General features: G+C 55.2%; 1 protein-coding gene across 5 annotated transcripts in view; it reads right to left on the minus strand.

The window, feature by feature from the left end:
* Positions 1-13165, minus strand: part of MOB2 (MOB kinase activator 2) — a 78329-nt gene that overhangs the window by 1379 nt on the left and 63785 nt on the right. For all 5 annotated transcript variants that reach the window (XM_038563556.1, XM_038563552.1, XM_038563554.1 and 2 more), the window contains exons 2-4: positions 8662-8822; positions 7984-8077; positions 446-570 (exon numbers count right to left, since the gene is read on the minus strand). In XM_038563556.1, coding sequence (XP_038419484.1) covers positions 446-570; positions 7984-8077; positions 8662-8822 — 380 coding nt within the window. The remainder of the gene's footprint in view (positions 1-445; positions 571-7983; positions 8078-8661; positions 8823-13165) is intronic.

Here is a 13165-nt window from a genome sequence, read left to right on the forward strand (position 1 = left end):
ACTCAAAGTCTGGACTCAGCCCTGGGGTCACGTGGGCTTCCCTGGTGGATGCTCTTGCGCTCTCTACATGGCCAGAGTCACAGAAGAGGACAGGAACCAAGGTGCACGAGTACCTCTGCTGGCCAAGAGTAGCTCTGTATTGGCCTAGAGCCCCTACCAGGACCTGCCCAGGCCAGGACAACACAGCTACTGCTTGCTGGTTGTGAAGCCCCCAGTTAGGTGGACTATAACAGCCCCACTATACAGGGTGTGTGTGGGGGCAGGGGCCACAGATCCCAGAGCCTGGGGTGGGTGGGGTCTTGACCCAGGCTGACCCCTACCAGAGCACATCTGCCTGGCTTTACAGCCCAGGTCACACAGCTAACCCTGCCCCACAAGCCTGGCCCCTTCCCATCGGCAGCCATGCCTGCCCAGCAAGAAGGAGCGCGCTATAGCAGAGATGTACCATATTTCGTGGGGAACACATCCTCGTCGGTCACCAGCTTCTGCACGGAGCTCATGACAAAATCGACGTACTGGGGAGCAGTGCACTTGACCTTCTTTCCCCGCTCATCGTACCAGTAGTACTGTCTGTGGGGACAGAAAAGGCCGGTCACTATGCCCCTGCAGACACCCAGGCCCCAGCCTCAGGCTGGCCACCAGGGATGGAGGTGTGGCAGCTGTCCAGGCTTCCCCTCATAGGGCCTCCAGGGGCGGACACACTGTTTCCCACCACCTCGGGCCCCTCAGCTGTGTCCCACTAGTGATCTGCCTGCACCAAAAATTCAGAACAACATCCAGGACAGAGCATGCCATGTAAACCCAGGTACAAAAATCAACAGAAGGCACGTTCATTTTCTATATCTCGTGGCTGCAAGTTTCATTCCTTTAGGGGATGCGTGTTCTGTATGATCTGAAGGAGCACGGACAGCACGGTCTTCGCTACTGGCCCACCTCTTCCAGAGGCACTGCTGTGACTTGTCAGCCTGGGCCTCGACCCCTGGGAACACCCCTGCTCCCCCCACTAGAAGCCACATGCCCTTCATTGGTCCAGTGGGGTGGGAGGCCCAGTCTTCAGTGCGAGCAGCAGGGACACCCGGGATTTCTCACTCTGCAAGTCTAAGCAATGGGACCGAGCAAGTCCCATGTGAGCCTGGACTGCCCTCCTGCCCCAGCACTTCTCTCCCCAGCAGAACACACATAGTGCCTGGTGGGCACCCACCTGGCAGCCACCCTGCCCTCCCCACTCTCTGCTCCCTGCCTTCCCAGAGGGCAGCTCTGCAGGCTGGCTCACCAAGGACAGGACTCTGGAGCCAGAAGAGGGCAGAGGGCAAAGGGTGGTGGAGGGTGAAGGAGGATGAGGCAGGGGGAGGGTGGTCTATAGTCTGCTCAGGGATGTGGCGCTGCACCTGTGAGTGATCGCATGGCCCGGACTCTGGCCCTCTCATCCCCTGGGTCCAGCCAGGTGATGGGCAGCCTTTGGGCCCCAGGTTTCAAATGGACTTCTCCCCTGCGCGGCACTCCCTGCACTGCATACCCCTCATTTTGCAGACTTAATTGGTCTCAGAATCAGCTTAGACTAAGTTCCCCAACCTCAACATCCCACCTTGCTCAGGGGCCCTAGGCTGGCTAGGAGTACACTGCTTGATTTCTTGAGTTCACCAAGTACCCCTGCGTGACAGCCACAAGGTCTAACCCACTCCTACCACCTCTCAGGACAGTGGGGATCCCCATTTCCCATGACCATCCTGACCCTGGCCAAGTGACCTCAGGACAGCTCCACTGCCACTGCCTCTGCTCCAGCAAACCCACCTCTACCTAGTAGGAACCAAGTGCTCTGCTCCACCCTGGGCATCCACTAGCATATTTGTGCCACAGGCAGGGAGTGGGGTCAGCTGGCAAGACTAGGAGAGCATGGCCTCCACATTAACGGGCGGGCCGTAACAGGAGGCCAGCCCCAAGTGAATAAGGGGACACGGCTCAACTGTCCCTCAGCATGAGACCTGCCCACTTGGAGGTGGAAGGTCTGGGGTGTGGCTGGAGCATGGGGTGGGTCTGCAGAAGGCAGATCTTCCTGCTCCTGGGCTGCTCCTAGGCACTGCCACGCACCCACAGGGACAACAGGCTGCACAAGCCCAGTGCCATGTGCCCCACAAGGCCCAAGAATGCGATCAGGCAAGGGAGCTAGTGAAGACAAAGTCCTGAAGAATTTGCAAAACTCTCTGCTTGCCCTCAGGAAGTAAAAATCCAGCAAGGCGCTCGCGTCCAAACACCTGCCCTAACAGCCTCCCCACACACACGATGGCTTTGCCTGACCCTCCTTCCACCACGCAGACGTCACAGGGTGTGTCAGGTCACCTGAGGACACGTTCTGGGTCACTCTGGACAGCCTGTGGAGTCCCCATGCTGGAAGTGGAGCCTGGCTTCTGGGGGCCAGGCTGAGGCCCTCGTCTGCTGTGACATCCAGGGAACAAGGCCCAGTGGCCGGGCAGGTGTCACAGACCCCTGCTCCGACTCCCCTGCCTGGCATGATGTTAGATGCACCTGCCACAGGTGCCCAAGAGTCAGAAAGCACAACTGTTGACTAGAAACCGGGAGACATGTCTCCACAATGTGTAGCCCGGAGAGACCAGCTCCTGAGAGACGGGGAGGACTGCCCCAGCTGTTTGGAAGATGAGACGCTCTGCTTTCAACATTCCTCTTGTTGGTTTTCATTTCTAAATTATCTCGCAGTAAAGAGGACACATTCTGGTATGCAGTCCCACGCATTTCACCCATCCAGATGGCCGGGTACCTCCCACAGCCAAGCACAGCTCACACTGCCCTTCTCAGCCACGGCCTCCCACCCCGGCCCTCAGTCCGTTCCCAGCACAGCAGGGATAGCCCCTGGAGAATGCCATGTGATCCAGCCCATCTTGGGGTACATGCCCGTGGTCCCTGCCTCCTTACTGCTGAGGTGAGCTCCAGCACCCAGGTGCCAGTGTGTCCAGCTGTTTGCCTGCTGGAAGACACCTAGGTCATTTCCAGTCTGGGACAATAATGGCTTAGGCTGTTATAAATGCTCCTGGGCAGGTTTCTCTGTGAGCACAAGCTCTCAATTCTCTAAGGTGGGCACTCCGGACTGCTGGGCCTACCCTCCTGGACTGGAGTGCATCCCTCCATCTGCATCCCTCTACTGCTCTGCCACCCACATCCTCGCCAGCACCAGGCATTTGAAGCAGGTGCTGTCACAGAAAAGTCTGAATCCCTATCCCCCACCTGCTGCTCAATGGTCATCTGCTCTCCTATGTCCTATCTGCTCACCTGTGTGTCCAGGCCCTGGCCCACTGATGATGCGTTCGGGGTCTCACACAGGAGTGGCAAGGGTTCCCCACACACCCTGGACACTGGTCCCTTCTCGGTTATATGATTAGCCCATGGTTTCTCACAGCGAAAGTTAGAAATCTTGATTATGCCTGATTTACTGACTCCTTCACATCAACGAGCCAGGAGCTCTTCACCTAGCGCTAGGTTATGAAAATGTGTCTTCTTCCAATAAAAGTTTTAGTAAATTTTGGCATAAAGTGTGGGGTTTCAGTCAAGATTCACTTTTTTTTTCTTTTCTTGCACACAGACGACTGGTTTTTCCAGCAGCGTTAGTTAAAAAGATTATCCTTTCTGCATTGAATTTTTTTCACATCTTTGTCACAAAGCAAAGGGCCACATTTGTGTGGGTCTTAGGCCTATTTCTGGACTCTGTATTGTTACCTTGATGTGTGTGTCCATTTGCCAGCACCACGCTGTCCAGATTACTGCAGCTGGACAGTGATTACAACTGGGCAGTGGATTCTTCCAGCCTCACTGCTCTTTCTTCAACACTGTCGTCACCTGTATCTGTGACTGTGCCTTACCATGCCCAGGCCAGAGTGGGCTTGACTTTTCTCACCGAGACGGTAGGAAATGAGCAGATGAACCTGGGAGCACCGCCCTCCAGTGGAGCATGCCTCCATGCGTGTGTGCGTGCGTGCCTCTCAGCTCCACTGTCCAGCATCTCAGCTTCCCAAGTTCATCCTGAGCATCTCGTCATCTGTGGGGCTGTTGTACGTGGTGCGGTTCTCTTAGTTTGGGGCTCCAAGCAGACACTGCTCAGGGTTTTCTACACAGATGACCATGCTATATACAACAACAGAGGCACTCCTAGTTCTTCCTGTCCACGTGATACCTTCTGCTTCTGGTTTCTTGCTGTACTGCGCTGCCCATCTCCAGTGAAGTTTGGTATTTTGCTCTTACCATGGGATTGGGCCATTTGAACTGTTCAATTTACATACATAGGGATTTTAGGTATGTTTCCTTAATATCTCCTTAGTATTTGGTGAGTTTATAGAGACACCCCTTTCATTCCTGATACAGATACTCTGTACCTTTTCTGTTTGTCAATCTTGCTAAAGGCTTACCAATTTTATTGATCTTTTCAAGAAACCAGCTTCTGGTTTCACTGATTTTCTGGTTTTCAGAAATCCATTTGTATGATATCTACTCTATTATTTCTTTCCTTCCATTCAATTTGGGCTTATTTTCTTCTTCTTTTTCCAGTTTCTTCAGGTGGCAGCTTAGATCCCTGACCTGAGATTCTTCTCCTGCAACAAACATGTAACCCTATAAATTCCCCTTGAACCTCTGCTGTAGCCTGCATCTCACCACGGCAGGTAGGCTGCATTTTCATTTGTGCTCATTTTCAAACATTTCTCATTCTTCTCTAACCCATGGATTATTTAGAAATGTGCTCATTTCCAAGTGTTTGGAGATTTTCCTGTTTTCTTTCTGTTACTGATTCTAGTCTAATTCCAGATGGTCAGATGATGAACGCAATACGGTTCTGATTCTTCTGAGTTTTGAAGGGCTGTTTTGTGAGGTGGGATACGACCGACTTTAGTGACTGACCCATGTGCACTTGAGAGAGGGTCCCTTGCTGCAGAGGGTGACATGCATCGAGCCCAGTTGGCTGGTGTCCTTGCTGACTTGCTGCCCACCAGCACCATCTGCCTCCAAGAAGGGACCTGAAATCTCCCACTCTGACGTGATCTGTGTCTGTTCTCTCAGTTCTGTCCACTTACTTTGTGTAAACACTGCTGCTTAGTGCACACATGTGCAAGATCAATACTTCTGGACTGACTCTTCTGTAAATATGCCATCTTCCTTATCCCTTGTCCTCTACTTTACTCGGAGGTCCTACCATGTTTGGGGTTAATAGAGCCACTGTAGTTTTCCTCTGATTGATGCTTTATTGGTATATCTCCTCCATCCTTTTCGTTTTAACCTACAGATGTCACTGTGACTGTGGTGCAGCTGGCTCAGTTTGAAAACCCTCTCCTGCAAAGCGGAGGCCTGTCATGTGTGGTCTCACAATCCCTGGTCTCAGGTCCTCATGGTCAGCTGCCTCCTCCTGACACGGTATCAGAAAGCTGAGAAGGACTAAACAGCACATCCTACTGCCTGCATCCATCCCCGTCCTCCAGCATACCACGTGGGCATTTGATCATCACATGTTATCACATGAAGAAAGTGGTGCAGTGCAGTAAGAGCTCTCTCTCTCTCTCTCTCTCTCTCTCGAGAGAGAGAGAGAGAGAGAGAGAGATTACATTCACCTCTTATTCAATTGTCCCATTTTACAACTAGTTATTAGTGTTCATCTCTGTTTCTAATTTATCAATGAAATTTTACTACAAGGCACAAATGCATAGGAAAAACAGCACATGTAGGGGTCAGTCTGGCTGGTGGCAGACCCTGTATCTCAGCTGTGCCATCAGCACATCTACACCTCTGACATTTATGGATATTTCGGGTGTGTCTGAATTTAAGTTTACCATCTTTCATTTACTACCTGTCCCCTTTGGTTCTTGTCCCCCACAACTCCTCTTTCCTGCCTGCTTCTGAGCTATGTTTTAGTGTTTCCTTTTAGTTTGCCAATCATGACTTCAACTACATCATTTACATAACTATTTAGAAGTTGACAACAGGAGTATAAAATACACACACTGCTGTTTTCAGCACCAACCTCCCGCCACTCCAGCAGGAGCACCCAGAGCCCAGCCTGCCACAGTCCCCTCTACTGTGATCCATCAGATGGGCAGGGCTCAAAGTGCCCAACAGGACGGCTCCTCTGGGGCAGGTCTACCAGCTGTGGATGCTCTGGGTCTTCCTCCATCTGAGAAAGGTCCGTATCTCACCTACAACCCTGACTGATATGTTTGCTGGAAGGACGACTTCAGGGTGACTGCTCTTTCCTTCCCAAGTTTTAAAAACATGGCAGAGCTTCCTTGTGGCCCAAGGCTTCTGATGAGCGCTGTGGCCACCTGCCTGTGTCCTGGGGGGACGCGGTGCTGCTGGCTTTGCTCTAGGAAGGATTTCTCCTGGCACAGTTTTGTTATATGTCTGTGTGTGGGCTCATCACTTGGCCTACTTGGAGTTCTTTCAGCTTCTTGAATATGTAGGTTTGTGTCTGCCAAGCTTGGAAAGCTTCCAGCCATTACCTCTTTAAACATATTCTCCATGTGGCTCTTTCTCATCACCCTCTGGGACTCCAACATGACCCCCTGGTTTCCATGTCTGGGCCCTAGGCAGACACGCTGATCCTGGGGCAGCATGCAGCTCTGGCAAACCCACCTTTTTCTCTTCCACTGACTAGATGTCCAACAACTGCTAGGAAAGCAGTAAAGCAGGCCAGGCCCTGGGAAGCCTAAACACTCTGGGGAAGGCAGCTGCAGTTGAGATGAATGAGAAGATTCCCAGTCTCATACCCAGCTCTACGCTCTTTCACAGAGTCTCTTCTCAAACACAGTGATACGGAAGGGCACATGGGAGCAGAAGAAACCAGCTTCCCAACCTGCCCACCCACCAGGCCACCTCTGACACCACTGGGTCAGACATAGCCAGCAAGTGTCCTCTGGAGCATGCCACACACACGGCAGCTCTACAATACTGTCCTGCCCACCTCCAGCACCTGCTGCTGGGTGGTTTCCTTTACTGAGGGTACTTCCCTCACACATCAGTGTCCTCCCCCCAACTTGCCTGCCCCACCCTTCCCTGGGTGATAGAGTGGAGAGCCAGCTGCGGTCTACATTTGCTCCCATGGGACAAGACCCTAAGCTGTGATATACCAGGGCCACAAGAGTGGGGTCTGGCCAGGCTGAGAGTTAGGACCTCAGTGGGCCCTCAGTGATGGCAGAGCTCCATTTGCCTACGTCTTAGCTGGGTCTGTGCCCAGGAGCCTGGCCAACAGCATCTGTGGGCAGGCAGTGAACTCAGTATAGTATGCATTTGTGCATTCACCAGCAGGGGCCAGCGGCTCATGCGCACCTGCATCAGCTCCTGACCTAGAGCCCCAACGATAAATAGGTGTGAGAAAGGAGCTTCCGTGCCTCCTTGTCAGTCACAACTGCCCCAGGTTGAGGTCCAACTCACTCGGCCTCCTATTTGTAGCCGCCTTCCACTCCATCTGCTATGAGGGGCCAGTGGCAAGCCTGTGCTGTGCGGTGGCTCTCCTACCTGCACCCCAATCAGGAGATGCAGGGTGCCCCAAAGCCCCTTAGGGGTGCCTGCCTACTGAGGACACAAACGTGCACAAGCTTCCGGAATAGAGTGGCCAGCACCCAGGCCCCAGCCAATGAAGAAGGCAGCCAGTGCCTTTCTCCACCCAGTCCCTCCCTATCCCCTTCCTTACTCCCTCCACACAGAGCAGGAGCTCTCGGGGAAAAGCCATCCTTCAACTGGACAACTAAGTGAAGTAGAGAAGAACCTGCAGCTTCATGACGCTCTGCTATCTAGGAAACCAACCTAGGCATATACTGTGGAAACAGCCTAGCCCCGAGAACTCACCCCGTGCCCCAGCAGGACCCACACCACTGAGCGCCTCCCCTGACGGGGCTCAGCCTCTGGTGTCCCTGCCCCACAGGACACTGTTGAGGAGGACCCCATGCCACCAGGAGACCCTGCAAGGGTGCCAGGCTGCAGCCAGGCAGTACTCACGTGTTGCACACGGCCATCGTCTGGCATGCCTCCCCCGTGCAGAACTCTGAGATGGTGCTGTACTGCAGGTTGACGTGGTGGAAAAATGTGGTGGCTGTGAGAGAAGAGAAGAACCAGGTGTGAAAACCACCACTGCAGAATCGTTCCACGTCCCCAGTGCCCTGAAGGCTCAGGAGGTGCAGCGCTTCTTCCCTTGGACCCCAGGGCAGCCAGCACATGCCACAGACCAGAAAGACACATCCCAGTGCAGAGCACCAGCCCTGGAAGCTGGCCGTGTGCCACTGTCGTGCAGGCTTGGCATGTGTTTGGACAGCGCCAAACTGGGCAGAGAGCCACTGGCCATCTAGATGGAGTCCCCTCTGCAAGGGGCGGGGCAGGCAGACATGCTGTGAGCCCCAGGTCTGCCCGGCGGCTGGAGGTGAGATCCACCCTCCCCTCCCACAGGCCATGGCCTTCCCATGACCTTGGCACTGCCAGCCTTGCAGCCACACACCCGCACCACAGAGACTCCCAGCACTGGTAGCCCATCCCTGGTTCAGCCAGGACCTATGCCAGGTCTTGGTGTTGTGGGAGACCCTAAGTGCACGGCAGGGCCAGCCACCAGCTCTGGGAAATCCTCGAGGAAGTGACCAACGGCAGCAGCTGTGGTGTCCTTCCCCACCCCGTGCCCACACGCACTGTTGCTTGCCAGCCACTCGTTCAGGTCGATCTCCCGGGGCAGTACCACCAGCTCCTTAAAGCCGACGTCAGTGATTCTGGACTTGGTGTACTCTGGTTCCAGGTACATCTTCTTCTCCTCTGTAGCAGGCTTCTTTCCGTTGGGCTTTGCTTTAGACTTCCTGCCAGAGAGAAGGGAGCAGAGGGTCACTGCATGACAAGCACAGGAATGGGGGCCACGAGCTAGGTCCTAGGACAGGAGTGGGGCTGTCCCCGCCAGGGGGACACCCCAGGAGATTCTGCTCCCACTGGGCGCCAGGAGTGGAAGGAAGCTGCCCCATGTCTGTGCCCTCCTCTGCCGTTATCAGAGGCCTATGGCCTGACTAGCCAAGCCATCCTGTCACCACAAGGGGAGAGTGGGATGCAGAGACACAGGCCAGAGTCCTGATGCCATAGGGCCAAACCCGGAACCAACTACAGGCAGGTGGCTCTGAGCCCACTGAAGGGGAGGGGTTGTGGCCACACTTGTCAGGCTCTACCCCCACCCCCCCCCCCCCGCCACGCATGACTTGGCAGCTGCCTTGGCCCACAGGGTGGCCAGGTGGAACACAGAGATGAGCTTCCCTGGCCCAGCTCCTGATCCTTCGTGCAGACAATTCAGCCAATCGAGTCACCTGCCCTCACAGAGCACCCCCATGCATGACAGCTGGGGCTCCCGTGCACAACCCTGTCCTGCTCCCCTGGGCTCCATCCCAAGCACATGGTGTAGGTTCTGGGCAGGGGCAGAGAGGTTAGCATGAACCAGGCATTACAGAGATCTGCTCACGTGACCACTTTGCACCAAAAGTTTTTTTGCTGAGAAAAATAGTTATTTTCCATAAAAATATACTGTCATACAGAATGATCTTGTTATAGCTATTTTTATGGGACTAAATACAGATTTTTGAAGTGTCTGTTTTCATTCAAATCTAGTGAGCATTGGTAGCTAATAAGCCCCATAAATCAAAGTTCTTGGTGCTGAGAGGGCCCTCTCCTTGGTGGGGGAGCCCTGGGCCCCAAACCAGCCTCCCACCAGCCTCCCAGAAGCCAGAGCCACAGCCATGGTGTGTGCAACCTAGGTAAAGAAACCAGATGGAATGTTCCTTAAGAGGGAAGGGTGACCAACACAGTGGCCCAGAGCCTACAGCTGGGAACACGGCCCAGGCTGGGTCTGTCATAAGTCATCGAATGTCCCACTGGAGCACACCCTGGGCAAATGCGCCTTGGAGCAGAGGACGTCATGGAGGGTCACGTGCAGACACAGCCCCTCCCGGCAGCGACTGCCCAATGTGGAGGTACAAGGGGACCTCCTGCCGTTTGGGTAGCTGCTCAGAGCACTGCTGTAATCCTTCTGTGCCTGCAGAGACCCCCCCAACGTTTTAAGGTTCAGAATTGGGTTCCCAGGGGAAAGTCTGGGAAACTAAAGAAAATACCTAATGGCATGAATGACCCTCTTGGTTCTTAGTTGGACAAGTGAAATCTTCAGTGGCACACACTGACTCGTGGAAACAAACTGAAAATCAACACTATTGGGAAGTCTTACTGACCAGAAAAGGCCACCTTTGGCTACAAACTCTCAAAGAAGGGCCCTCCCCGCCCTAGGCACAGAGCCTCAGGGGAAGTGTGTGCATCTGCCCTGGGGACAGAACAAGATAGCTAGAGGCCTCAGAGTTCCAGGAGACACCTGCTGAGAGCCCCCCATCCTGCTCTGTAGTGGTGAGGGGAGGGAGTGAGCATGCCCCTGCCATGGCAAACCAGTGGGCCCTACTGTCAGGAGAGCCACAGCCCATGGTACCAGGGGCCACCTTCCCCCATTTGGCCCCCTGCAAACTTGGAGGGCTGTGGTTAGGGTGCTGGCAGGGCCAGAGGGCTGGGGGGCAGGCAGGCTGAGGACCTGGACTTGGGACCGGCATACTTGGCCAGGCCCCACCTGCTCATGTCCTCAAGGTCTGCAACACCTACAGAAGAAGAAGCAAACCAGCTCACTCCTGGCCTCTGTCTCTGGCCCAGCTGCCCAACTGGGAATGTACCGTGGGTCTTGGCTGGGGCACAGCCTAGTGGTGGCTGAGCTGGACGCTGCCATCCTAAGGACTCAGGGCACCCAGATCCCTGTGCACCCCTCCCACCCCTCCAGCCCCAGTCCAGTAGGGGCGAAAGGTCTCTGCAGCTCCCTGACCCTGTACTTTTCTTCTGTTTTGAAAAGTTGCTAGCGGTTTATTTAAGAGAAACAGGAAGGAAAAATGCTCCCTGAATGCCAGGGAGATGTTTTTCCTCAGCTTCTCAGCAAATCTTCTCCTTAAAAGGCGATGTGTGCTCAGCCTCCTGGAGCACCACTGGGAGTGGCCAATGCCACGCAGGGCCACAGTGTCCTGGGGACAGGGTGGGACGGACACCCCTGACCTAGAGCTGCCAGCGCTGCCTGGGTGGCTGGAACAACCTCTGTTACATACACATCTGCAGTGAGCACTTCAGGGGTCCCTCAGCCAAGGGGCTAAGTTCACTGGAGACAAATGTGGACACATGCTTCTCAGGGCCCTGTGGTCCCCTGGCCCAGGTTCCCACCCTTCCCAAGAGCATGCACAGGAAACATTGGCCCTGGGAGGGCTCTGCTCACTCCCTCAGATATTCCCTCAGGAAACGGTGGGCAGGCCGCTTGGCTCCCTGCCCCCTGCTCTTCTCCTGACTCTGGTCTCCACTACTGAGTCACATGTCACCCTATCAGAAAGCTTTAAGTTGCCTGTGAGAGCTCCTGTGCCCATAGCCCCTGGCACGAGGGACCAGCACACAGGATGCACCTTCCACCTGTGCCAGTTCTGCTCTGCCCATGCCCCACCAAACATCCATCTGCTGGGCAGACTCGCTGCTCTGCATCCAGCCCAATCTGACCCCCACCCACTCCCTGGTGCTCTATGTACACACCTGCCCACACCTCACTCTGACTCACACCTGGCTAGGACCACATGCTGGGCCTCGACCTCTGGGTCTAGGGGGTCCTATGATCACACGTGTAGGGAGGGCATCCACGGGGGCCTGAGCTGCAAAGCCGGCTGTCTGACCACCTCCTTGCCCTGCCATTCAGGAACCATGGTTCCAAGTGATGCGAGGACGAGGCATCAAAACCAGCCTCGGGGCAGCTGTTACTGGAACAGCCACAGGCAGAGCAGTAGCAGGAACCACCTTGGCACAAAACGTCACTGGAGTCTCACACAGACCCGCTTGGGGATGCTGCCTCAGGAAGGCTGTGACACTCTCCTGCTAGGGAGTCCATTACCAGGGGACACTGCAAGCCCCCTTAGGCCAACTCTCCAAGGGTCAGACGGGCAGCCTCGGGAGGATATGGGCTGTGATGTGTATGGTCAGAAGGCCTCAGCCTCCTCACCCTTCTCCCCTGCTGCTGTCCGCATCTGTTCTCCTGTAACAGGCTGAGTGGACAGGTGCATACCAGGCCCGCCAAGCTTGACTTCTCCAAGCTGGTTCCCCTGTTCCCGTCATCCAGGGCTGGCCTGGGACCCCTGGACATTGGTGCAGTTTGGGACAACTCTTCTGCCAAGCCTGCCAGCCCAGACTTCCGTGGAGCCTGGGCATGGAGTCAGTTTCCTTTCCTTCAGTCCCACAGGCAGGCAGCAGATGATGGGTACTGACCCACAGGTGGCAGGACAAGGTACAAACCAGGGCCCCTGTGCCAGAGTGGTCCCACAAGCCCAGCCACACTGGGTCCTTCCCACCCCAAGTTCTGTCCCATCCCCTGCCAAGCCATTTGGCCCCCCTGGGTGGCAAAATTGGCCCTGGCCCTGGCCCAGCCCCATTCCTCTGCTGCCAGCAGCAGTGGACCTGAGATTTCAGAAAACACCTTGTGGCTTCAAGGTGAACAGGCTATGTGACACCTGTCCCTGTGGCCACACAGGTGGAGAAAACAAGACCCTGTGTCCCCCGCTCCACAGGCGCTGAGCTCTGGAGTAGACTCTACTCAGGCAAGGCCTAGAGGTCTGCAGGGGAGCCACACAGCTGGGTTCCTCCTCTCTGGCTCTCCCCCTTACTGCTCACTGGAACCCCCACAGTAGCAGCGATAGGCTGAATCCCAGGCATGGAGTTGCTCTGAAGGGACCCGAAGGTGGACACAAGGCTTTGGCGTGCCACAGGGCCTGCTGGCACTTCAGGGAGGAGTATGGCCACAGACACATGCAGAGAACCCCAAAAGTTCCTATATACTGCTCCTGGTCTACCAGGTGGGCTTCAAGGCTGGGCCATTCATTTGGGAGGGGCCCAGGCTCCACCGATAGCACTTTTGTACTATCTCTCACATTGGTGGGTGCCCACCCAGTAGCCTCACCCCTTGCTTGCCCCACCCCCACCCCCACACCTTACCACCACCGCAGGAGTAGCCATACTCTGCGCATAGGCCCAGCAGGGTCCCTCTGCCCACGGCTTGGCCTGACACACTTCCCATCCAACGTTACACCACAGTCCCACCAAGAAGGCCCCTCAG

This window comes from Canis lupus, chromosome 18 (genome assembly GCF_011100685.1).
Source record: "Canis lupus familiaris isolate Mischka breed German Shepherd chromosome 18, alternate assembly UU_Cfam_GSD_1.0, whole genome shotgun sequence".
NCBI classification, from domain to species: Eukaryota; Metazoa; Chordata; class Mammalia; order Carnivora; family Canidae; genus Canis; species Canis lupus.